The sequence below is a fragment of the Culex quinquefasciatus genome, chromosome 2 (assembly GCF_015732765.1).
Source record: "Culex quinquefasciatus strain JHB chromosome 2, VPISU_Cqui_1.0_pri_paternal, whole genome shotgun sequence".
Classification (NCBI taxonomy): Eukaryota; Metazoa; Arthropoda; class Insecta; order Diptera; family Culicidae; genus Culex; species Culex quinquefasciatus.
Genome location: NC_051862.1, coordinates 114211352 through 114239055, shown reverse-complemented (window position 1 = coordinate 114239055; position 27704 = coordinate 114211352). Strand labels below are relative to the sequence as shown.

Below are 27704 nucleotides of genomic sequence, written 5' to 3'. Positions count from 1 at the left end.
CAAAGCACCTACAACATAAGGGACTCCTACAGCTTCTGTGACTACATCAACGGCATCACCCTCCCAGCTGACTATGTGTTGGTATCCCTGGACGTTGTTTCTCTTTCACGTGCATTCCCTTCGAACTTGTTCGACGCGATGTCACGTTCAACTGGAGCGACATACAGAAACACACCAACATAAACCTGGAAATCATGTTGGAAATCATCGAGTTCATCATGAAATCATGCTACTTCACATTCGAGGAAAGTTCTATTCACAAATTTTTGGAACTGCCATGGGTAACCCCCTGTCGTCCCCACTAGCCGATCTCGTCATGGAGAATCTGATGCACGCCGTCGTCAAAAAGCTCGAATTTCAACCACCAGTGCTCAAGAAGTACGTCGACGACCTGATCGTAGCGCTTCCCCTGAACAAGTTGAAACACGTCCAAGACTCATTCAATAGCTACAGCCAACACATCCAATTCACCTACGAGCTAGAAGAAAACAGGAGACTGCCGTATCTGGACATGGTATTGGTCCGCACCGAAGCCCAACAGATCCGGACGGAATGGTACCGAAAGCCAATTTCGAGTGGTCGTTTTCTGGACTTCTTCTCCTGCCACACCACGAGCCAGAAGGTCAATACAGCTATGAACTTCATACAACGTGTAGACAAACTGTCTACCAACTTAAACACTCGGGAAAAAATGAAGATCGTGGACAGGGAGCTAGAAATCAATCATTACCCAAAACCCCTTCGGCGTCGACTCATGAACTGCCAGCTATGTAACCGTTCCAGCAACGGCAACCAACAACAACAACAACAACAACAAACGCAACAAGCCGAACCGAGCCACCAGCAGACAAACATCTACTACCGATCCATACCAAACATCCCAACCTTGTCACAAACTATAGCCAAAACACTCAAGCAGGACTACCCGGAGGTACGGTTAGCTTTCCGCAACACCAACACTGTGGGCTCAAGCTTCTTCAGCAACATGAAGGACAAGGTGCCCACGGAGAACCACACCAACGTCATCTATGCTATCCCATGCAACGAATGTGAGAGTTCGTACATCGGGATGACAACAACGCAGCTGAAAACGAGGATGTCGAGCCACAGATGCGACATAAAACGGTTGGACGAGCTGCTACAGGCGGGACACACCACTGACGACTACAAGATAGCCGAGCTGAGGCAGAAAACAGCTTTGCTCGAGCACAGCATCACAAAACAACATTCTTTCGACACAAAAAAAGTAAGAATCTTAGACCAACACAACCGTGGTACAGCTCTACCAATCCTAGAGATGTGCCATATCACGAACAATAACCATACCGTAAACAAACGTACAGATACAGAGGGCCTGAGTATTATCTACGCAGGATTACTACACACACTTAAAACTAAAAACTATAAACACAGAAAACCCAACACAGTAACACCGAGTGAAACAGAACAAGAATAGTATACCCTCCCTTCTCCCACATTTGACCCACATTTAGTACACAAAATGACCCAAATTCTAGCCATGCCTTTGACGCTTTTTGGTGAACAAACCGCCATTAAGCTCCGTTCGATTGAAATTGACCATTTCGTCACATCCGTGGAACTCTGAACAAATTTCTGCTCAAAAAGTGTGACGAGAAATCAGTTCATGAGTGTTCTACGATAAATTTGTCCTGGATGATTTCTCAGCACACTACGATCTCATAAAAGAAAATGTATACCAGTTAGACTGACATTCGTGGCAACGAATCAAAACAAACAAGCTCATCACGATTTGCACCTTTTTATCAACTGAAAATTGAGTGAAAATGTGTTTCCGTTAAAATGGCCATCACACGCAATGTTAAGCGTTTTGCGTTTTGCGTCTTCCATAAACAACCAGCTTAACAAGAGTACAGATTGAAAGTTGAAAAAAACTTGGCCTGGTGACATCAACTAAGACAACAGAAGTGATCACTTGGAGGCACATTTAAAATTGCTTCATTGAACCATTTGTTTTCAAATAACTACCGTACCTTTCAATGGTAATGTTTATTTCAGTTCAACTTATGTCTTCTTTGTACAAGATTCATAAAAATAATGCTCGTAACAAATCCAACTATCCTTAACTACCGGAAAATAATCCATTCAGATGGCACTTCTCTGGTTCTCGATCAAGTGATGTTCACACTAAACATTTTTCATCAGATTTGTTTTATGGAAATCCGTTTCTTTTAGGACGCAATGGAATATGAACGAAAATGGTTCCTGAAGATGGACGGAAACTTGTAAACATTGGAAAATTGTTTTTTTGCATGGCCAGCTACGATGTTGTTTTCTTTTATGTGTATAACAGTTTATGCCAGTTTCTATCAGTCAAGGGGTTCTAAAGTTGTATTTCGTTATTTGCTCAGGCTGGAGAAAAAATCGTGCTGTTGATCAACCCCTCGGTTAAATCTATTATAAAATCTTTTATAAAAGTTGGAGCTCTCCACCGCTAGAGGCAGCACTGTATAAATCCCTCTTTTTGAATCTCAAGTTCTACCGATGTGGTTTCGTGGATAGTGCAACACAAAAAGTTTTTTCGAAACCGAAACCAGCAGCTACCAGCATAATATGTGCTGCTATGCAGTAAGTGTCCTTAGAACCACTTGAAACGTTGCTCAATTTTAACACCCCCCCCCCCCCCCTTTGTGCAAACCCTTAAAATTACAGCCAACTAAGACTGAGGAACAACAACAAAAGACAGTTATCAATTTACCCAAAACCCCAAAAATAACAAGAAAACAAACCGTTTTTGTAAGTAACCAACAGTATTTTCCCACCTAAAACAAGCACTAATAGTTAAAAACAAACAAATATTTTTTAGAATCCTTGAAAAAGGCAATAAATTTGCCGAAACGTCGGAAATTGGAACAATACATTGTTTTCACTGCTAAATGACTGAAAGCCGAAAACCAAATCCAAAATTGTAGAGTAACAGTCGAGAGCATAACTACTCCAAATAAATTGCTTGAAAAACAAAGAATGCAAAAACAAACAGAAATAATCTAAATAATAAGCAGCCAATTAAAAGAACTGCTCATGTTTGAAAGAATGCAAATACTCACAGAAATAATTTAAAAAATATGCTTAAAAAACTAATAATGCATAAACTCATCGAAATATTTGAAAAGTATGACAAAAATATAGAATGCAAAAACTAACAGCAATTTTGCAAAATGTTGTGCTGAAAACCAAAAGAACTGCTAATGTTTGAAAGAATGCGAAAACTCCCAAAAATTATATGCGAAATCATCGCAACTAAATTTGGGGAATTAGCCGCTTTGCAGCAGATCAAACTTTGTGATTTTCTTACATTTTTCAGTTTTATACTTTCCAGAAATCCTTTTCCTAATCCTTGTGATCGTCCTTCACTAGAGTACAACGTATCAACAAATTTTATTAATTTTAGTTCATATTTTTTACTCAGTAATGTATCGTGCACTTATTGTTCAGTGTTACTAACAAGATTAATTGCATTTTCCTGCTCGCTCTGTCGGAATCCAATTCTGCCCTTTACTGTGTGTCGTTATTGCTCTGTCCTGTGGGTTAGCACAGAAATTCACTTCATTTTTTTTTTAGCAGATAAACATTCGTGAATCAACTCCAGTTTCCTGCAGTGCTATACAGTCAATTTTTGCCCAATTTGATAAAGATTATGTATGATGAAATATTATTTCAATAAATGATCAGGTAGCAGTTATTGATCAGCCCGCCTGTGTGCTTCTAGCAGATGCGGCGAATGAAGCTGATGTAGGTAATCTCGAAAACACAAAAATTTAAAATTCGATATCTCTGGAACGAAACATATTCATTTCTGTCGATAAGTGATTCCTATGTAAAATTGGTCAGGGAACACGATGGTGAAAAAAAGTTGGTCGTCGTTATTCATGCCCTTTCATGGTCACCCGCGACAGACACGGATGACGAACCAAAGAGAAACGCATAAAATAACTTTTTCAAAACTTTTTTTCGTAGAATCGTGATAACTCGTGATGTTTATAAGCAAACCACTTATGTTTTTATATCAAAATGTTTGTAATTGTCTGCTCTACAACTTTGTAGAACATTGTTACGCTCTAAAAAATAACCCTGCAAAGTTAGAAACACACGAAATTTTAAAATGAAGGATTTTGTTCTAAATGAAAAAATTACCCTTCTGGGTCAATTCAATCGTACCGACATGGCAAAATGGGTTTTCTCCGAAGTTTGTTTGGAGAATTACTGCTGCTCGCTACTCCCAAATATTGCCTGCAATTTTTGCTTGTATGCAATAGTGACGAAGCGCCCTAATTCTCTATAGGGTAGAGGACCCAGAAATCGCCCACTTTATAGTGGCAATCTAGGAAATTTGATGAGAATTTGATGACAATTTATGGTTTTTGGTTCTATTTGTTGTAGAACGTTGATAAACTATTTGATTTTAAGTTTCCACAAGGTTTTTATCATTTACCTATTCATTTTTGATAAAATTTTGCGTTTTCATAAAGTGCTCTGAAGAACCTATTTTCGCCCCCCTCAATCCAATTTTCGCCCACCCTTGAAACCGTTTTATCGCCCACGACAAAAATCATGAAATCAAATGAAATTATGACACAAAGCTAAACAAATATGGCCTCCTATTGATACACAATATGTTCCCGAAGCTAAATTTCATTGATGTGCACATATTTTGTCGTACATATTATAAATTGAGGTTCAAAAAATCCTAGGAGTTTTTTTTTCAGATATCCTACTTATTTTGAGATTCTCTGTCTAATATAACTAGAACCAAAACATGTTCTCATTCTCACTAAAAAAATATGACTGAATCAAAATTTGTGATAGAACTCATGTGTCCCTGTTCACCCAGGATAAGGGCACACAGTTACAATTAGTTCCACGTTGTTGTTGATTTTGTTAGGGGAGCTTTAACCCTAGGGGTCATTTGCTCCCGAATTGACTCAATATAAAACATCGAGTACCTCTTAATAAAAATATTAAAGCACATGTGTAACTACTTCTGCATCCTCTGCTTAATTTGTTCTCATATGTACCAGTAAACTTTTAAACATTTGAACCTAAACCCCTTATGAATGAAAGTAATTTAAATGATTATTTAACCTTTAACAATAATCTAGAATGTTCAAAATATATTTTCAAGCACATTTCGCAGCGATTAGGAAAGTTTTTATGGTAAACGAAAACTGGTTCTAGGTAAAATCTTTAAACACAATACTAGATTTCGCCCTGGTCGAAAATTGGATCGAATGTTTTTTTCATGACCCCAGAAATCGCCTTTACTTTATTTTATTGAAATATCCTTTGGAAAACGTTTAAAACAGGTAAATCACTAGATTTTCATGAAATTCAGACATGCAGTGAACTAATGCATTATTCATTCACGTTATTTTCGGACCAAATGAGTTGTTTTCCCTCATTAACATTATTACCCGCTGTGAGCAGGGGTAAATAACACGGGAATACCAAGTTTTGGTATTACTTGGGCAAATAACAGCGACCAAAATGTGCCCTTGGTTGCCCAGTAATAGATGGTAAAATACCATGAAATCATACCAAAATCTTGTATGTGTAAGGGTACAACAATACCAAACCATGTTAGGGTAGGGTAGTCACCAATGAGACACTTTTGGTTTTTAAACTTCAACGATTTTTGTATTTTTTTCATTAGCATGTTTTAAAAAGCTTTTTGTTACATTTTCTTTCTTTTAATGTGTTCTAACATTGACCAAAATATGAGATCGATCCGACCTCTACAGCCAGAGTTATTCAACTGTCTCATTGTAGACGCACTTGGCAGGAACAATGAGACAGCTGGGGAACAATGAGACACTCTACGAAAATCAATACTTTTCTAGTTAAACATCAAGTTTTTGTATTGTTCCATTACAGGTGACTTGCATTGAACATTTTAGAGCAATTTTGACAACATGAAACTTTAATTAACAAAAGTTATATTAAAAAGTATTTAAATGTTGTAATGTCCATATATTTATACCAAATAACTTTGTATATTTGGTTAAATGAAGTTAAAACTTTATAAATATGCCAAAAATCACTTTCAATTCATGTTTTGAAAGATTTACATGTATTTTGAAATGTTTAATGAAGAAAAATCAAAGTGTCTCATTGTTACCCATGGGCTAAAATGAGTGGGGAACAATGAGACAGCCCTGGATTCTGGGTATATTCTAAATTTTGGTCAAACTTAATGAAAGGACATTGTAGCCCAACTCATGCCCTGTGAAATGACGAAAGAAATTTGAAGAAATATTAGTTTTGGTGTAAACGGCAGCCTACGCGCGAAAAAGTATTTTTTTCCCATAATTTACTTTTACACCCCAGAATCAAACATTTATGAATAACTTTTCAAAGGGAGCGTCCATAACCAAAGCCACTATAATGGCAGACGTGTATCCAGTAGATACACCTTTCCCCCAAATATGAGCCTGATTGGTTGAAACTACGACTTGTGAGAGCCATTTTATCATTGTTCCCCGTGTCTCATTGATGACTACTCTACCCTATTCCAAGGGTAAAATAATACCTCAAAATAAAACCATTTCAATACCAAGTTGAGGTCTTCTGGATTTTTGAACATTGCTTGAATACCAAAACTTGGTATTGCCATGGTTTTATTTTTAGGTATTCCCGCGCCCTTGGAAAATCATATTTTGGTGTTTCTGTGGTCTTTCACATACATGATTTTGGTATGATTTCATGGTATTTTACCATCTATTACTGGGTAACCAAGAGCACATTATGGTCGCTGGTATTTGAACAAGTAATACAAAAATTTGGTATTTTCATACCATTTTTAGTGCAGCAGTTGCAGTTAGTGAAAAAACGGAAATTATTCATATGCAACAGCCAAATCTACTCACCTGATGATTCCATGTTGTTATTAGTGATATTCTTCACCACACCGAATGCATTTGTCATTGATGAACGGCCTGTGCTTGAAGTTCTGGAAGCTTCTGAAAAATAACAAGATTGAAAAATAAGTATTATTAAAATGAAACTGAATTGAAATTCACCAAAATTCATTAATCTGTCGATTGACCCGTTTTTCAAAGTATTTGGTTATCCCGACTTAGAGATATTTCAACGTTCTTGAAAAAAATATTAGTGGGTATATCACACTAATTTTCAAAATCATCTTTAACATTTTTGGGTTTCAAGTCATTTTAGCGCAAAATTAATTAACTCGTAAAAATTTTTTAACTAATTTCCCATAGTTTCAGAGAAAATTGATGAAACCTTTCAATATTCAAATAATACCAAAATGTGCCATCCTGACTTAGAAAATTTTCCACAATTTCAAGTCATTTCTGTAGGGGGTATATCAAAAATTGATAGGAAATTACGGTCCTGTTCAGCAACGGAGAAGGACAACCATGGGTGGTCTCTCATGCTCATGCTCATGCTCATGCTCATTTCTGTAGGGGGTATATCAAAAATATTTAAAATCAAGTTTGAAATTTCCGGTTTTGAATGAAAGCATTCGCTTTGAGACATCATTTTAGCGCAAAATTAATTATTTTGTCAAAATTGGTCAAAATTTTCCCATAGTTGCAGAGAAATTTGATAAAATACTGTAATACCAAAATAATACCAAAATGTGCCATCCTGACTTAGAAAATTTTCCACAATTTCAAGTCATTTCTATAGAGGGTAAATCAAAAATGTTTAAAATCAAGTTTGAAATTTCCGGTTTTGAATGAAAGCATTCGCTTTGAGACATCATTTTAGCGCAAAATTAATTATTTTGTCAAAATTGGTCAAAATTTTCCCATAGTTTCAGAAGAATTTGATAAAACACTTTAATACCAAAATAATACCAAAATGTGCCATCCTGACTTAGAATATTTTCCACAATTTTAAGTCATTTCTATAGGGGGTATATCAAAAATGTTTAAAATCAAGTTTGAAATTTCCGGTTTTGAATGAAAGCATTCGCTTTGAGACATCATTATAGCGCAAAATTAATTATTTTGTCAAAATTGGTCAAAATTTTCCCATAGTTGCAGAGGAATTTGATAAAATACTGTAATACCAAAAGAATACCAAAATGTGGTGTTCGATCATTGACAAATTCTGCAATTTTGCAATATCAAAACAATACCTTAAATTGGTATGATACCACATTTTGCTCTTGCATAATGAGCATGAGCATGAGCATGGTTGACTGCCAATGAGCTGCTACTCCGTTATTGACAGATCAGCTGAAGTTAAACAATGAATCAAAAATGATCAGTGGGAGCCAACCATCCGTTCACTGTTTAACCCCTGAAGACCCCGACTTTATTAGTCAATACCGGCGCCCTCCCAAGAAGCCTGCAGTTCAACAAAAGGGAGGAATGTTAGTCCGATAGTTGAAGTTGCAGACTCATCAAGCACATAGTTTTTGCTATATACTTGTTGATACCGCTTGAGACCGTTGAATCCACAGCATCTCCTTCAAGCATCACGTGATTATTTTTTTTTTTGGGTTAGTAGGATAAGGTATTGGGTTTTTGATGCCTCCCGAGCTACGATGCTATGGGGAGGACTTTCATAACAGACCCGTCGGCGAGCCTTCCGAGCAACGATGCTATGGGAAGGTCTTTCTAATTAGCACACCAAAACACTCGCGCACAGGTATTTAAACACTGAATAAATGTAATTTTTCATCACGATTACTCAGACGACATTGATGATATAGGAAGGACTTTTTTACAGTCATTTACAGTAATACTTAAACTTATTTTAATGCAACAATTCACACGACGTCGTGCCTCCCGATCAACGATGATGTAGGAAGGACTTGAGCAAGCCAATCAGGATGAAACACGAAGCAAAATTCTCTTCTTTTCACACACAATGCCACATAATTGACCGCGCGTCACCACCCAACAAATTGAACTGATTTTTTTCTGCTTGTGGGCAAGCCAACCAGGATGAAACACGAAATAAAATTATTTTCTTTTCACACACAATGCCACATAATTGACCGCGCGTCACCACCCAACAAATTGAACTGATTTTTTTCTGCTTGTGGGCAAGCCAACCAGGATGAAACACGAAATAAAATTCTTTTCTTTTCACACACAATGCCACAAAATTGACCGCGCGTCACCACCCAACAAATTGAACTGATTTTCTTCTGCTTGTGGGCAAGCCAACCAGGATGAAACACGAAGTAAAATTCTTTTCTTTTCACACACAATGCCACATAATTGACCGCGCGTCACCACCCAACAAATTGAACTCCACATTTGAAAAGCTTATAAAAACTTAATAAACAATAGAAATTCATTAGGAAAGTTTCAATTAGTACTAGAAATGAATCAATATGTAAACCTGCATAATAAATTCAACCAAAAAACGGTATGAGTTTGCTAAATATAGATTGAATCCAGTAGGTGGGCGAAAACTGGAGCAGGGCGAAAACTGGGTCCTCTACCCTACAAAATTTTCCACAGAATCCGGTTAAAAATTGTAAGGAATTGTTATTATGGAACTCTTGGTATTACATTTTTTTGGAAACTGGTACAGTTAAGTAATTTAATATTTTAATTTTAAACTACTTTTAAACATGCTGGATATAAATAAAACTATCATCATTTCTTATGACACATTTCAGTGTACAACTTAGGAATTTGCTAAATTAACAAAAAAAAGACTAGTTAGGTAGCCCGGGAACGCAATCTTCGAAAAAAAAATAGCTTAGAACAATTATTCAAAAGCAAATCCTTTACTTTTCTTTTGTAATGACCTATCTACCATCACTTTATTTAGAAAATTGCTCTTAGCTTTGAAACTTGAATCAATGGAAATGAATCTGATTTTCTACAATGGAAAAGTATCCAAATTAGAAAATTTACGTATTGTTTGGAAAATTACTAAATCTACGGTTATTTGGCGTTTTCATATCAAAGGTAAACAAACAACTGCATAGCAATATATCATATGTATATCAGCCCAGCAAGCTTTCTAAGGTGATTGTAGATAACGGCCGTAAGTTGCGTATTTTTCAAAATAACTTATCTATTCTACTTTACTTAACTATTCTAAGCTAGAATAGTTAATTGTAGATAGATCATAAGAAAGACAAACATGTTAGTACAAGAATCAGACACTAATTTTAGAGAAAATGTTTAAAAAGTGCAAAGTAATTTGACCATAATATTTACCATTTTTTGATCGGATTACAAGACGAATATAAACCATAGCCTCAAATTTAAGCCAACATTCCAAATGTTAATACAACTGACCTTAAAATATTGCATTACTGAAATCTTTTAGAATAAAACTAATAAATACTCAAAGGGCAGTCGTTGTGTGTGGAGTTGTTTTTATTTCATAATAATATACTCTGAATACACCGTGACACTTTTCAGATCGCGTTCGACATGCGGTCCATCTATATTGGATCTACCCACAATGAATAAAGGCAAGATGAGAGAGATGAGAAAAAAGAGACCTCAGTGCGTCGCTGTGCTTCAAACAGTCCGGTCAGCAAACCTGATTCATCTAGCATAACCGTAATAAGTTGTTGCTCGTAAATTGTTATAGTCTTAAGTGGAATATTGTTAAATGTATCAAAGTAAAAGTTAATCTTTTTTTCAATCAAAGGTTTGTTTTAATAAAGTAAGTACAATCATTTATAGAAACAACCTGTGATTAATAAGAAATGTTACTTTCTACGTAATAAAATCCGAAAACTAAAATATCGTTCAGTATTACACTAAAAAATCGAAAAGTTTTAAAATTTCTAAATCAGGAGCTGTAAAACCTAAAATTGTGGCGAAATGTCTCACAGGTGTTTTAATTCGTTTGCTCGCGATCATGCAAAATATAATGAAGGCAAAGCGGATAACATTATGTCACATAATCTCACTGTTTAGGAAATTTTGCTCTGTGAACCATAGTTTATCTTTCTATTTAGACAATGTGATTTGTGAATTTCTAGAAACTATGCTCTAAGGTTATCAGGTTTCGTAGCTTTTAGTGAACAAAAGCTCATATGTTTGCGTTACTAGTACAGTACATGTCAAAAGATTAAATTTTGCTCGACTATAACTTCCGAGTGCGTTAAACTCTTGCGATTGCGACATTTCATTAAATTTCGTTTGAGATTACCACATATTTGGTTATTAATAAGGAGTCTTACATGACATTATTTAAAAAAACGAATTAAATCCAAATCTTTTACGACAAAACAACGACAGTTAAAACGCTGTTTATAACATTACTTCGCTCAGCATTTCGTCCCGCACTGTAGCTCTCAAGGCGCAAAAGGAGAGTCAAACCAACAACGTTTTCTTCGTGGTTCATGAAAGCGCCCACATAAATAACTTAAGCGCCCACGCGATTCATACCTGGTGTGACTTCTTTTTCAATATTCTGATACTATGTCGGCGCGTGGTTCAGTTTTGGTAGGGTAAAAACGAAGATAAAAGTTTTCTTTTTCTTGAAATTGGGACAAAACTTAGATTCAAACTATGCCTTCAGGGTTATGTTTGAAGAAACACAACATTGGGCAGTGGAACGAACAGAAAACAGAAATGTTTGGACTGGTTGGTGTTCTGAAAATATTTGTCTCATGCTGATGATACTTGAATGAAAAACTCTGTAAATACCGTGCTTGCCTTATTCTTCATAGAATTATTAGATCAAAACTACCCAAATATCTTGATTGTCTGATTTGAAAAACCCAAAGCTACTTTATTCCAAAATTTTAATCATAACTTTTTTTTACTATAGTCAATCATTCATTGCTAAAGGCATTGTAAATTGGAACAACTTACCAACCAATATTAAACTCGTTATATCCAAAATTTGGATTTGGATTTAATATACATTTAAACATGATTTGTTCACCTACCTTACCAACACGAATAATTAATTAGTTTAAGAGAACCTATCACTGCTCAGTGGATCCAGGTGTGACAAAAATTAAAAAATGAAAGTTAAATTACACTAGTGTTAGTATTTTTCTATTTTTTCTCATACCTTCAAAAACACTTTCCCAAATTTTGAGCAAGATTGGATGGAATTTGAATTTTTGGCGGCTTTGAGAGTGCAGACATTTTTGTTATTTCTAGTAGCTGATACTTCAAAATTCGCAAAAAATATTTTTTCTTAAAACTTGCATAACTCAGCCAATTTTAAACCAAATTTGATTCTTTTGACTGCATTTGAAAGATATTTAAAAGTTGTTAATTTTACTGTTCTTGGAATTTTGATTGAACCCTCCCCCCTTTTAAGCTATTCAAACGAAAGAAAGCATTACCTATTTTCAAGATTTTTTCGAATTTCAACTCTTCAGGAACAATTTTGTACGGGTGTGACCAAAGTCTCGTATGCAGTTTCTGTCATGAAATTTGATGTACTTTCAGACTGTGTATAGCAAATTTTGCTCATACTTGCTCGAAAGATCAAAATTTGCATGTTTCTAAAAAAAGTCAAAGTGGATCTACTCTACTCTATTCACGAATCGGATCAAAAAGTCAGATATGGCAATCGCCTTTTGATTTTTCTTCATATTCAAGAATTCAACAAATGTACTAAAATAATACTGGATTTAGGATTTCTTAGTGTACCAAGATCCCCCTCCCCTCCCCCCTCTCCATCGTCTTTTTTATGACTTGGTTAAATATTCCTGTTTGAATGACTAAAAACTTCAACGGCGAAAATACTTTCTATCGGAAAATTTCACATGTGCTTGTGTGCCCGTCTGCTGAAAAAGATAGGACGTGTCACAAGATAGCACACAAGCTGCAATGTGTATCTGCGTGGAGAATTATTGGAACAAAGTGAGCAATTGCAAACATTTTAATGAATACCGTCATCAGGGGTGACATTGGGTCTGGTGGGTGAGATACATTCATACAAAATTGCTAAAATTTGTATGACTAAATCTCACCCCCAGACCTAATGTCACCCCTGATGACGGTACATACTTTTTTTAGTACGATAGATTTCTAAAAGATAGTCTTCCTTAAAGCAGTTTTTACCTTACCTATTTTTATGTGTAGCTTAGTACATAAAAAGCAGAGCAGACCTTGGCTCTAGTCGTGGATGAAGAGAGGAGGAAAGATGGGAAATAAAAAAAATAAAACTGAAAACTTTATTCTCAACTTTATAAATTAAAATGTATCATAAGTTACTCTAATTAATAACTCTACTGAAAAAAAGTTAATGATTTATTTATTTTGTAGGTGACGATCTTTGTTTTGCACCCTAGTATTTGGAGAATATTCGAAAGGGGAAGGAGATAAAAACTTGAAATCGAATTTTCGTTGGCCTCAACCTTTAATTTATATTGTTTCACCTTTATAAAACTCTAGAAATTTCTTCCGATCTTTTTCTACCTAAACTACAGATACTTCTAAAATGTGCACAGTTAAAATGTTATGATAATCCAGCCAAATAACACCTTTCCTCAATTACACAAATTTTGGAACACCCTATTAACTGGATCACCCTAACGTTACTACTGTACTGTCCCTGATCAACTTTTCGGAAGATAACAAAGCTGTTATTTAAAAGTGTGGTATCTACGAATTTTGTTTAACAAAATTTTGGTTATGGATCATTGTGATATGGTATTAAGATTTATACACACACAAAATCAAAATTCCAAGCTACTATTGATATAAAAATACAATTTCAGCAATTAAAATATTTAAGAAATAATAATTTATGAACCACCCTAATGTACATAAATTTTATTTCATGAAAAAATAAATGTATTTTTTGAATTCAGCTGCCCAAAATTACCCTAATATGACATATTTGGTAGAATATCTGACATTTTTTAATTTTGTCACACCTTTGTTCGGAGAGGATCCACTGTGCACTGTGTTGAATAGTTTTATTGAACCAAGCAGGCACACATATCTAGAGTTTTTTTTGAATAGGTCCTATAAACATATGAAAGACAATAGTTTAACACAATAGTAACAATTAAAATGATTTTATCTTATGTTACATCAGCCAGCTGAACCTCGCGGGCCATTTTGGCAACTTTTTGTTGTATCGTGGGCCGCATATGAAAAATAAATAAAAATAGCTTAAATTTGTTAAATAAAAAAAATGAATTTTGGAAAAAAAAACTTGCCTTTGCTAATTTTCATCATCTAATTTTTACCATTTTTTTAATTCGAAAACACGTTCTACACTCCAAAACCATCTTTGATAGTAAAATGTCATGTGTATTAGTGAAATTTTCATTGAATTCAATGATTCGGTATGTTTTGAAAGTAGTTTTGCCAACATATTATGATTAAACTTTCTTTTTAGATTGAAACATACATTCTGAAACGAACATTTTAAATTTTTTTCTTGTCAATAAAGATTTTGAGTTATTTTGAATAATGACTTTCTTAATTTAACTATATTTAACAATATTGTAATACATTGCTTCCTAGATTATAACCTGGGTGCTGAATAGTGGTTCGCAAAACGGCCTCAATTTTGAACTGTCAAAATGGAACCAATTTACAGTTCGCCAAAAGTAAAGAGTATTGTTATCGATCATTACATTTTTCTGCAAGAATGAAAAATTAGTGGCTTTTGAGGACCGGGAGTTGTAGTCAAGAAATCTTAAGAAAGTTGGAGGCGAGATCGTCATTTTTTTATAATTATGAATGGAAGTTGTTTATGAAATAGATGCGGTTGTATCCATCCAGAAGCTGTCTTTATTGATTGATTCCGTTTGAAAACCTACTGGTTAGCCAAAAGTATCAACAAAGCAGCTGAATAAAAAAAAAACAAAATAATTATTGCTCTTTTTGTACGGCCATCGTCCTTTTTCCTACTTTTAGCATTTCGTAGAAATAAATAATTTGTACACTTCCGGAACCACTGCACGGAACAGTTCCGTCCTGCTGTCTTTGGGCCAGTGCAACCGCCAGCAGCCATCCGGCGATGTAGCCACGGGGAAATATCTTATTCAAAGAAACCGCAGCCCATGTCGTCATCGTCCTCGAAATCGGACACCCCCATCTTCTTTTCCTCTTTCTGCTACTCGGCGGCAGCGGCAGAGACAGCACCACCGGGCGGAATCGAGGACAGCTTCTCGCGGCCGAAAGCGATCAGTTACTCGACGGACTTCTCATTCAGCTCGATGACCTCCTTGGTGATGCGGGTTGAGTCAGCTTCAATACCGACCGACCAACGTTTCGAAAACTGCGCAACTGCGGCAAACGATGTACCTTTTGCAGCTACCTACTAGCAATATAAATTTACTAATTCTTTCCAAAAACAAATTTCAAACAAAAAATACTGACCGGCTTCGCCACATTTTTCACCAAGAACAAATTCAACAGCAAAACCAACACAAACTTGACAGGCGGGTGTGCGAAGGAGACGCAAAACAAATCAATGTTTTTGACAAAGCAGGTTGGGCGCTGTCAATTGTTAGTTGACAAGAGGAATTTCTTAGCAGTAGTAAAACGCGTGGTTGCTGTTTGGTAGTTCGGATTGGAATGTTTATTCTGACGTTTGTGTGAGACAAGGTTTTGGAGTGTAAGGTATGGCAGTTCCGGTACACGGTGAATTAGGGTTATGCAAATTGCACTTATATTCTACACTCAACATCCCGCCTCAATTTGCTATTCCTAGCATCTCCCTCAGCTTCCTGAATCGTGGTGCCGCTAATCCCTTTGTCATGAGATCGGCGACTTGCTCCTCCGTTGATAGGTACTGCAGACGCAGCTTACCGTTGTCGATCAGCTCTTTCACGAACCGATACTGGACGTCGATGTGCTTCATCCTCTTCAGCTTGCGTGGATCAGCCGTGACAGAGATGCATGGCTGATTGTCCTCGTATACGGTGATCGGATGGGGCACCTCGTACTCGATGGACGCCAGCAGGTTCAGCATCCACATCACCTCGCAGCTTGCTTGGCAAAGTTACATCAGCTCGGCTTCTGTCGACGACAACGCCACAGAAGTTTGCTTGCGCGTCGACCAGTTTACGGTTTGGCCGTGTAGCTTGAGCACGAACCCGGGCACGGACTTCCTGTCGGTGGGGTCGTTCTCCCAATCAGCGTCCGCAAAAGCTTCGACTCCGACCGCCGAATCCGTTCGCTGGTAGACCAGCTTGTAGTCCAGTGTACCTTGAAGGTACCGCAGTACGCGCTTCAAGTGGACCCAGTGCTCCTCGGTTGCACTGCTTTGGAAACTGGCGAAGTAGTTGACCGCCGGACAGATATCCGGTCGAGACGTCACGGTCAAGTACATCAAGCAAGCGACCAGTTCCTTGTACGGCTTGTCGGTTAGCTCCTTCGGATCACCTCTCTCGAGTTTCAAGCGCGGTTGCAACGGCACTGGAAAAGACTTGCAGTTTTCCATGCCGAATCGCTTGAGACCTCCCAGCGTGTACGCCTTCTGATCGATGGTCATCGATCCCGCCTTCCTGTCACGATCGATCCGCAGTCCGAGAAAGATCTTGGCCTCCTCCATATCCTTCATCTCGAACTCCGTGGACAGCTTACCCTTCAGGGCCCGGATCGCCTTCAGGTCGTTCCCGGCGATCAAAATGTCATCCACGTAGATCAGCATGTATGTGACGACACCATCCGCCTTCCAGTGGTACAAGCACAAATCGTGTTGGCTCCGCTTGAAACCCAACTTCGTCACGTAGTCGTCGAATCGTCGGTTCCAGTTCCTGGAGGATTGCTTCAAGCCATAGATTGATCTGTTCAGTTTGCAAACAAGGTCCTTCCCCCTCTCAAAGCCAGGCGGTTGGCACATGTAGATGTCCTCGTCCAGCGAACCGTTCAGGAAGGCGCACTCGACATTCATTTGGTGGAGATGCCAGCCTTCGTGATTTGCCAGGGCCAAGAGTATCCGCAACGTCGCCATCTTCGCCACCGGTGAGTACGTTTCGGAGAAATCGAAGCCCGCCCGCTGAGTGAACCCACGTGCCACGAGCCTTGCTTTGTACCTCTCCACAGTTCCGTCACCGTTTTTCTTGACTTTGAACACCCATTTGTTGTCGACGATCCTCGCTCCGTCAGGGGGCGCCACCAAGCGCCACGTGTCGTTCTTCGCCAGCGAAGTGAGCTCATCCTGAATGGCTTGCTCCCACTCCGGCCAATCCTGTCGCTTCCGCAACTCACCGACGCTCGAAGGAATCTCGTCGACGTACTCTTCAGCACACAGCGCAAATACGGTCATGTCGAAGTCGGCATGCCATGCCGGGGGCACAATCGTACGCTTTTCTCTTCCTTCAGTGTCACGTTGCGGACTGGGTCCAGCAGGCGTCAGTACCGGGACAGGAACCACTTCATCTTCTTCGGCACTTTCTTCACCAGTGTTGTACTCGGACTCCGTCTCCGAATCTTCAGGCAGCGCTGGTTCCACCGGCCGCGCCGGTTCGACTTGCTGCACTGGTTCCACCTGGCGAACGACACTTTGCTCCACAACGATCCACTCTTCACTTGCACTGTGTTCTTCTTTTTCTTCATCTATTGTAAACACTAGCTCGTTGAACACAACATCTCGCGCAGTGAAGATCTTCTGGCCATTCCACACTCGATATCCAGTTGGCCCGTACCCTATGAACTTCACTTTCTCCGTCTTCGAATCCAGCTTCTTGCGCCGTTGCTTCGGCACGTGCGCGTAGCAGTCGCTGCCGAAAACCCGCAGGATCGACACGTCCGGTTTCTTGCCGTGCCACGCCTCGTAAGGAGTGACGTCACCTTCAACCGCTACGCTGGGACTCCTGTTCAGCACGTAGATCGCCGTGTAAACAGCTTCGCCCCACAGATTCCTCGGAAGTCCGCGAGCATTGCCCGCACCTTCTCCATGACGGTCCGGTTGAGCCGCTCGCTCGATCCGTTTTGTTCCGGCGTGTACGGAACCGTCGTCTCCAACTGGATGCCCTTCGACTTGCAGAATCTCCGCATCGCATGACCAGTGTACTCACCGCCGTTGTCACACCGGAGTCGTGAAATCCGCTTGCCGAAGCACGCCGTGGCCATCGCTTCGTACTCGACGAACTTCTCCAGCACTTCGTCCTTGGTCTTGAGCAGTTAAACAACGGCCAGATTCGTAAAATCGTCAGTTAAACTTACGAAATACGCATTGCCGTCCCACGTCACGGGTGTGACTGGGCCACAGACGCTGTGCACAACGCTGTGCACAACTTCCAGTGGGCGCCGAGCGCGCTTCTCTGCCAGCTTCCGGAACAGTTCTCGTGTCTGCTTCCCGGAGATACAGCACTCGCAGACCACCTTCTCGGCACCGTTCTCAATCTCCGCGATGTCCATGCCGACCATCTGCTTCCGCACGAGCTTCTGTAGATTCTCGTTCCCCAAGTGGCCGAATCTGTGATGCCACAGCTCCAACTTCCGGCACACCCGGCCAGACATCATCGCTTGTCCGTCGGATTCCCGGCGTCGAAAATCCATGGCGTACAGCTTGCCGAACTGTCTTCCGGTGGCAACGACGTCCCCGTCTCGCTCGACGAAGATTTTTCCTTCGTAGAAGATCACCTTCTTGCCGCTGTTTTCGAGGCGTCGCAGCGACAACAGGTTGAGGGTGAGCTCCGGGATAAACAGCACATCCTCTATCGCGATCTCGGTCGTTTCGCCACCAACCGTGGATTGGACATTCACCCGGCCCTTGTGCCGAGCCAGCAGGTTGATTCCAGCCTTCGCAGTTTGTATCACCATTGTATTTTGCGAGAGTATAGTCCTCTCGCGTGTTCATTCGTTCATTGGAACAGTTCATCCCAAGGGGAAAACCACTCTCATCAAAGAGCCCTGGGCACCATCGGGCACGCTCTCGGGCACCTTCAGGCACTTTGAGGCACCTTCAGGTACATGCTCGGGCACCTTTCATTTTGACTTTGACGGTTGAAAAATTCTCAAAATTCTATCCCAAACATTTGAAGTTGTCAGAAGAACTGTTTCTTGTTGCAAGTGCATTTTGTTTAATTAAAATTATTTGTGAGCTAAACAATTATATATTGTCATGAAATCCTTTTGTTGACACTGATAAAAGAAGGAAAGTAATTTTAAATAATGACTTCATGAACAACAAACTCGTTTATTTGTAGATGTTGAAAAATCATTCTTTAGGATATATCGATTGAAGCTAAATTTCAAGAGAACAAATAATACGGCATGCAAGAGCTTCATTTTTATATTTAACAATATTTTGTTATGTATTTCAATAGTTCAGGAATAAAAGCAGTGGCATATGCTTCTGGTGAACTTTCTGGTGGGCGTTCAGATCTTCGATGACAACAAACTCGTGGCCTCTGCTGGTGACTTCGTTCTACAAAAGCTTCACGAGCCACTGGAGCAAGGATTATCCTGCCGATTCTGTTCACGGGCCTGCCCCGGCCGTCGGTGTTGGTGCTCCAGCTCGTGCAGCGGAATCTGGCGGTTGTCGCACAAGATCTGGCGGCCAATTTCCTTGCAGATTGGCGTCGAGCCGTCCAGCTGCTGCAGCATGTTCGCTATGAGTAGGTTCTTGGCGCGGTCAACATCGCTGTCAGTAACCATCGTACACAGCAGCATCCTCGTTCTGCAGGTCGAACAGCGTATTTCGTACTTGAGCGGAGCGGTCATGAAGAAGATGCCCCACAGGCTAACCCACAGGCCGATGTCCTTGGCGTTGTGGCACAGGTTGTCCACGGCGAGCTTGGATGTCCTTGCAAGCAAGCGATCCCACGAGCTGAACAGCGTGTTGGCGACCATCAGCGGAACATTGTCCAGGTCGATCCAGCCGCAATCGTTGATGGCACTGGCGATGCGCCAGCGGTAGCGAATCATCCCAAAGGTGCACTTTTGAACCGGTGAATTGAAGGGGGGTTTCCGTTGAAGGTGTTGCCAACCATTCCGAGGCTAGACTCGGTCAGTAAATGTAAAAAAAACATTTGTGATATTGTGATAGAGTGTTACAAACAAAAAATTATATATCGTTCACGTTCTAGTAATTGATTAGGTTGACCTGCTGCTTGACCGCTCAGCTTTACTTGAACGGCTGATGCAGTGCTATCTGCGGCTCGATCTACACTTTTGGACGACTTTGATTAAAATTGGGAGTATTCTACATCAGAACCGCGGAACAGCAGCGGAGCGGCCGATTTGTTCATCATTATCACGTCTACGCAGCCCGGGAGCATGTTGACAGCTCCCATACAAACTGAGCGTACCCTTTTTTGTGGGCCCAGTGGGCCTAAGATGGCGGCTTTCGATATTATCTAGCCAAATATTTGAGAATGGCGAATAGTTAAAATTAATATATTTTTAGCCTTGTTTCGGTTTAAAACGACGAAATGTCGGTGGATATGCGCAACTCACGAAAAATGTCATGTTAGGGGACGGCTGCGTCTACGAGTCGAACGTCGCACTATGGGGTTTCAGGCGGCCATAAATCGAAAAACCGATATACTCTAATTATTTTTTTGGTATTTTTTTTTCGAAAATAAACATTCTAACTAAGAAAAATCCGGAGTTTGAAAGTTGTAGGTTCAAAATTCACTGAATTGCAAACCTTCAAAGGCGAAAATGGTAAGAAAAAACATGTTTTTTGACAAAAAAATTATTATTTTTCACAAAACAAAATTATTATTTTTCATACTGTGTAGCTGTTTATGTATTTTTTTCCTGCATCATTATATATATTCAGAAAGGTAATTGATTTAACTTTTCAATAACATTTTACAAATCACACTTCTACAGGCTAAAAAAAAATAATAAAAATAAAAAAAGATGGATTTTTATTCAAAATTTAGTTTTTTTCAACTTTGCTAATGGAGTACTTTTTTGTGTGCATTTGTGCGATCTGAAAATTTTGCAGCTTAAAATTTGAACCATGTCCTAACTTGTCTCCAAATTTCAAAGTGCACTTATGTGCACTTTTTGAGTTATGCCATTTTGAACATTTTGATTCATGCAAGGAAATTAATGATTTCGCGTATACGCTTAGTTAAAATCACATTATTTACCTGCGGAGGCAGAAATGACGTACCTGTTATGTATGTTTTGAAATTGATTTGATATTCATGACTTTGTTGGTACTTAGGTATGTTTAATAAAATTAGAAATTCCTATTCTAAGTATTTTACAGAAACGATTCGTCGAATATCCATATCAGTTCGTTGTTGTGTTCTTTTGAAAGTATGGATAATAATACCGTAGTGTCCCTGTACGATATAACGAAGCACTATTCTGAAAACGTGAGAACTGCTTTCGAGTATATTTGTAAGAATTACAACATTGCAGAACCATCACATGATCAACTCAGGGAAAAACCACAGAGGAAAAACTACGCACGTTGTTCTGTAGCTTCAAAACGAGGTATACAAAAGCCCATAGAAGAAGTTCATATTTCAAGTAATCTAACGACAATCGGTTACATAGTGATTTTGATTTAGAAGAATTTATCGTGGAAAACGTGAATTTTGCAAGTGGATCAACCAAAAACGTGGACGAGAATCCATACAATGTTCCATAAAATAAACCGTCTAAAATTCTAAAACAGCGCAAAAATCAAATTTTAATTGGAGGAGGGGGTGGGTCTTCAAAGAGAGGTGGATTTTAACTCAAGAAAAAGGGGAGGGAGATTGAACGTAAATCAGAAACTTTAACATAGCATAAACCGCCATTCCGTGCATCAAATAGACAGAGCAAGAATATTAAAATTCACCACTTTAATGCATGTGGCCTCAAATATATGAAAAAAAAACGAAAATTAAACTTTTTTTTGGAAAAATATCAAATTTTATTTGTTTTCATTATACTAAGTACAAACAACACAAAAAAGTCACAGAAAAGCAAAAAAAAATTTTTGGCCGCTGGCTTATATGGAAATACCCCATAGTGGCGTCGTCAGCTGGCAAGTCTGTCTGCCTGACGGAAGCCACACTGCTTGACTTCATCCAGGTTACCAACCGCGTCGTCCTCGATTGGTTACAACTTACAGAACGTCACCAGCTGGTTCTGGTTGCCGGTCCAGAGATTCTGGCAGAGTTCATACCGATTAGGTTCGCGTACGCGTCAATGTCATGACAGCTGACCGCCATTTCCTGAAGATTTTTAAAGAACCGTTAGATTAACAAGATTATGTCGGTGCAGTCGTTGAGCGCGTCGATACACTCGACCCACTCGTAGTTGTTGATGGTAACCCGTGAGCTGTCCGCCAACACCACCAAGCCTTCTTCGGTTTGAACGTCTCGAGCGACTTTTTCAGGTAGGGTAGATTCCGCCGACGCACACGGTTGCGTTCTCCATGTCTTCAATATTGAACGTCTGCAGATGCTTGTCCGAGCCGTCCTCTATGTCCTGCGCTCCAGCCTTGTGCTGAATGATATTGGACATCTGCTGGTGCACCTGGACAAACTCGGGCGTGGGCAGTAGGTTCAGCCGAAAGTTGTGCATGACGACGTAGAAAATTCCCGGCAGATTGGCCGATCTGAAAAGTGTGCAAACAAGAAGAAGTATGACAATGTTAGTTACGGCTGGCGAGGGGCGACGGAGCACACGTTAGTTCTCACTTTCGGGAAGTCCTTTACGGTGGCAACGACGGTCCGTCCGGATTGGTGGTCGAGCAGCTGAGCGGTGGCGTATCTGGCGGGGCTTGTGCGGGTCTACCATGAACCGTTGCGCGAACCGCTGCAGGACATTTTGGTTGCAAAGCTTGTTCAGGACCAGCTGGTTGAGCTCAGAATCCTGCTCAAAACTGCTGCTGATATCTCCACCAGCCGTGGCCACCGTTATAGCTGCTTAAATTGGTACTGCAGGACCACTTTTGTTGTTTCTACTGGTTGTTGTGGTGCTGTCTGCACCTCCGCCACTCGAGGTCGAGTTTGAGCTGCTTCTGACCGAGATGCTACTTGCGGCTCTGGCTCCTCGCGGCACTGCTTGTACCCGTACTCGTTGCGGTCGTGGCCGTGGCTGGAGAACTACCGATTCAACCGGCCAGCTCGAGCGAATGTGCGGCCAGCTCACTGATAAGTTTGTTCGTAGTCTAGATGACGTTCGCCGTCACCAATGTGATGACCGTCGGCGGGTTGGACGAAGACGACGTAGGAACCATTTTGTTGACCTTGTTGTTGACCGTAGACTTAAGCGCCGCGAACGTAAAACATTTTCCAGTATAACAATGTTGTTGGAGGAGTTTCCGACTTGATTCCCTCCTGCCAAGCTAAGATTTGAGATCCACTGCTGCAGAACCTGCACGTTCTGTTTGGACGTTGGAATCACAGCCTGGAAAAAAATACCAAAATCAGCGCACTGAACCAAACTCATCCGAAGACCATCAAACTTACCAAGCGTTTATCCACCACCGGATACATCATTCGGCGAAGAATTCTCTTTCAGCTCGGGATCATTTAAAGGTTACCACTACTGTAAATAGGCGCCCGAATCGTCGGATTTAGGATCTACTCTGGGGGTCGATTCGGGCTAATCCTTTGGTACGGTTGGCTCTTCCGCAACCGGAATCAGCGGCACGGCCTCAAACTGGACCAACTCCTCAATCTTGTCCAGGTTCTCGTCCACCACCTCGGTGACAATTATCTTAAGCTACGGAGTGCCCGTAACGGCCTGCACAGACTCATGTGGTTCAATATCTTCCTCCTAATCTTCAATAGAGTCCCTAACCTCAACAATTAACCCCAACAATTGGAGCCGGAGCTTCAACCGGCTTCTCCTCAATCTGTTCAACGACCGCTTCTTCTACAACTCGTTTGAAATCCTCCACAATTTGTGGCTCCGGGATCGAATTGAGAGAGTCGAGCTCGGGTTTGGTACTGGTCTGGGACATGGAAGCTTCTGCAAGCACCATTATCTGGAAGGAAGGGGGCAAGGATCGGATTTGATTTGGGCTCAACGGCAGCGCGTTCCGCGACGACTTCTGGCACAACCTGCGCCGCAGCCACTGTCTCTTCGATATTTTTGTTTCCCTAAACCTCAGCGACCCGGGCAGGGACCTCATTCTGCTTATCCTCCTCAACGAGCGCAGCAACCACTTTCTCTTTCTAGTGATCTGGGACCTTCTTTCGGCCTATTCAACTTCAGCCACGGAAACTGTGGCGTTGACAGGGATTGGCGAATCGACAGCGGCGACTTCCGCACAGCTTTCTCGCCTTTTCCAGGGGTCACTCCGGTATTAATGGTCGCCTTCGGCGGCGGTCGTCGTGGCGGCAGCATAGTCGGTAAAAAATTCGTCCTCCAATTCCAATTCCCACGTGTTTATTTTGATTTATTTTGCTCTTCCACTGCTCGAATAAAATTTCAGCAGGACCTGTCATTTGGTTGCTGTCAAACTCATTCGAGCAGTCCACAGCTGAAATCGCGCGATTTGTCTACATCGCGATTAAATCGTGCCAGATCGCGCTGAATCTCGGCAATCGTGGCAGATCGCGTGCATTGAAGTTCATCGCAGTTGAATCGCGAGCTCATCTCGGGAGTGTCATCCCCCTCGCAATGCATAGTTCTGGGTGTAATTGAGGGAGCGGCCGTGGCTGACTGGTTACGGTGTTCGCTTTGTAAGCGAATGGTTCTGGGTCCGATTCCCATCTGCTCCCAACGAGAAAGTTAAGAACATAGAAATTTGAAATAATAAATATGAACGAAAAATCAAAGTCCCTCGAAGCGGGTTTCGATCCCCCGTCCTTTAGATTGGAAAGCAAAAATGCTAACCACTTGGCCATGACGGCTAGGTGAGCATGGACTGCAATTAGGAATACTATTACAGAGAGCGAGTTGTGACGCTAAACCACGGCAAAATAGTGTCCAGGGCATTCCAGGGGAAATACAATGCCCCATCCCAGAGGGTCCCGGAGTATAACCAAAACCAATACAACAACCAAAAATCTCGGAGCGTGTAACCTATGGTATTTGCATCCCAAGATTAGTGCGATCATTTGTTCCGCGTCACGTTACGGAGGGAGCACTTGCGAAGGCTTGCGGGCAGAACGACGTACTAGCGTAGCTGTCAAGCCCCTACGGACGCTGCCAACGCTGCACCGCTAGTTCCGCTAGTCACCGCCAGGAGTGCACGAGATCATCGCAAACGCCCGCCTTGGGTAGCGGTGATGATCAGGACGATCCAGAAGGGGGAGGTTGAGGATCGCTGGGAAAACCCCACCATTGCAACGGTCACTTTGCCAGGTATTTTGAAGAGGACGGTCGATACCCACGAAAATCACCGTTCCGTGCGAGAAGTTTGTGGAAGTAAAGAGGAAGATCCGGTAGACGCCATCCTGGAGGAAAGCCGTCCGACAATCGGGAGATCCGGACGCAAGCAGGAGGAGCCTGCGTTGATTTGTGGACATCCAGGTAAATACCGTTGCTTCCCCGATCTATCGCCGTACAACCTCCCTTTGCCATCGCTAATTTCCGTCCCATTGTGCCCACAGAACCCCTCGGTGTTCGTACGCTTCGAGTACAGGCCGACGCAGACGCATCCGTTCGCCGTAAGCCACCCGATACCCGCGGTATTCCCCGCGCGGTACATCGTACCGCCGTGCACGATCGCTCACGCACGAGGATCGCCCGCGACACCGTTCCGGTGTGGGAACCGCCCTCGCGACGCCGCCATTTTGGTCTGTGGACCAACCGTCGCGAGATAAGACGCCAACCTCACCAGCCGTTACATCAACCGATGCCGGAAACCAGGCAGACCGGTAGATTCATCTACCGAGGTCCCAGAGTCCATCAACATACTCGGGAGCGTCGAGGTAGGTGGCGCAGTTGAGGGACCGTGACTACGAGAGCAGTAGCAGCTGACCGCCCGAAGCAGGTCATAACAGGGATTTGACACGCATGCAGTTTCCTGAAGTCCCCACCAGAGGCGCTGTCAATATTGTTTACGTATGGTTTTTGAAAAGGTCGTATGAAACAAATACAATTTTTTTCTCAAATTATGTTTTTTGTTAGTTTCTACCTCGGTTTTAACTTTTTTGCATATATATGCGAGATAGTTACAAGTATTACGTTATTTTTACATTTAACATTTATTAGATCAATAAAACAAAGTTCTACTTGGCCATGCAAGAAAAACTACACAACACACTGAACTGAACTAAAAACTGAATAGCTTCAGTTTCCTTGAAACAAAATAAAATTTGTTTGATATTTTCGTTGTGTTAAAATCCTGTCCGTTGTGTTAAAATGAATTACGCTTTCAGAATACTAACTAAATTTCTGTCGAAAATGCTTTAAACTAGCTGTAACTGAACACCAAAGTGCTGATAAGCCAACGATGGAATTATATGCTATTCCCCTAGTTCAAATTTGAGAAAAAACATAAATCTTTCTAAAGACAAAAAACCGGAAAAAAGTTTTTATTTATGTAATTTATGTCCGATGCGCATACGACCTTTTCAAATGCCACGCGCTAAAAACTTGGTTCGATCTTGGTTCGATTTTGACTTCACTCGCTTTGTATGTGGATGACAGTCGTGTCGTAACCGTGGTCATAAGACGACCAAGTACGAGAGAGGAAAACGTGTTCCACCCCGGTTGACCGAATTTCAGAGGTCAGTGGAGGCGTGTAGCCGTGGTTCGAGGAACGCAATCTAGAAACGAGTGGAGTGAAGCGGTAGCAGCAACAGTTCCGGAAAGGGGCCCCGAAACCAGAGGAAGAAGGAAGAAGGACGTGTGAGGAAGGATTAGTTAGTAAGGAAGTGGGATAAGAGGAACTAAGTACGCGCAGCTTTAGTCTGCAGAATAAAACACGAGTTTCCGGAATAAAATGGGTTTGTTTTGTCCGTAGGTCTAATCGAGTATTTCCCTTCCGATTCCGGATTAACATGCCGACCCTGAGGCAATAGGGGGGTCTCACTAATGCTAGGATAGCCCTCCATTTGTTACAAGCGTAGCGTGTGTCCCCACGCTTCTTCCTCCCCTGTCGATTCAGAATTGTGTTGTTGTTCGAAAACTCAGTGCTCAAACTCAACCCAATTACGAATCATCTGTGCGATACGGCTTTACGCAGTAGGCCTGGCCACTTTAACGCTTGTGATGTGTCAATGCATTTCGATGCAATGGAGCAATACAAATGTTAATAAATGACAAGAAGAGTGCTAGGCGTCATCTAACCTAAGGCACTCTCCAGGATCCCTTCGAAAGATTGGCTGTGCTAGGGTCTGATTAGATTAGATTAGAGCTAAACGTTAGGCCGTCCCAAAAAAATGAAAAGTTGTCAAATCTTCGGTGCTCACCCCTAGAATGATAGATTAGGATGCCAGGAACAATGTTTTCATACAACAAAATATTCCCAAAAATGGTTTACAACGCTCGCGCGGAGCTTGAATGAAAAAAGTGCATTTTCCGAGTATTTTTCAAAAATGCTCGTAACAATCATACTAAAGTCATTCAAATTTGGTCGCCTTGGGCTTCAAGTGATAGTTTAATGTCCCCTGAACAAATTCCTGTACAGACATAGTCCATAAAAGCTTGTGTTTGGGCATGGCAGGGCGTTTTAGGGAGAGAAATTTGTATTTTTTAGACAAAAAATTTCAAAAATCACTCCCCAAAACTAGCCAAAAAATTTTGCAGCCAAAACCCATGCATTCAGCTTAAAGGAAATTTTACGGAGATCATTTTGCTTTTTTTAACATTCAATTTATCTCCACGCAAAGCCGAGATATTTGCATTTTAGTGAAATAAAAAAGTGAAGAATTTTCAAAATTCTTGGTATATAAGCGTTTTTAGCATAAAACATTGGCT

General features: G+C 40.9%; 2 protein-coding genes and 2 long non-coding RNA genes across 5 annotated transcripts in view; 3 read left to right on the top strand and 1 right to left on the bottom strand.

Annotated features, from left to right (window-relative positions):
• The first annotated feature begins 277 nt into the window (after positions 1-277).
• On the top strand, positions 278-1358 carry LOC119766268. The gene is made up of 2 exons (XM_038250712.1): positions 278-1246; positions 1344-1358. Exons 1-2 carry the CDS (start codon positions 278-280, stop codon positions 1356-1358), a joined length of 984 nt encoding a protein of 327 aa, XP_038106640.1.
• A 674-nt stretch (positions 1359-2032) lies between these two features.
• On the top strand, positions 2033-2902 carry LOC119767065. Of its 2 annotated transcripts, XR_005277308.1 has the most exons (3): positions 2033-2607; positions 2692-2775; positions 2846-2902. It is a non-coding gene; the product is annotated as an uncharacterized LOC119767065 (long non-coding RNA). The 2 variants fall into 2 exon arrangements; XR_005277307.1 differs by lacking the exon at positions 2846-2902 and having other exon boundaries at positions 2036-2607; positions 2692-2831.
• Positions 2903-10492: 7590 nt separating this feature from the next.
• The window catches only part of LOC6043753 (cartilage oligomeric matrix protein), a 91990-nt gene continuing 74778 nt past the window's right edge, over positions 10493-27704 (top strand). The window contains exon 1 of the mRNA XM_038254476.1: positions 10493-10650. The gene's annotated coding sequence lies outside the window, so the exon portion shown is untranslated. The remainder of the gene's footprint in view (positions 10651-27704) is intronic.
• LOC119767064 lies at positions 13719-14062 on the bottom strand. Its single transcript, XR_005277306.1, has 2 exons — positions 13997-14062; positions 13719-13928 (listed from the first exon to the last, which is right to left on the bottom strand). It is a non-coding gene; the product is annotated as an uncharacterized LOC119767064 (long non-coding RNA).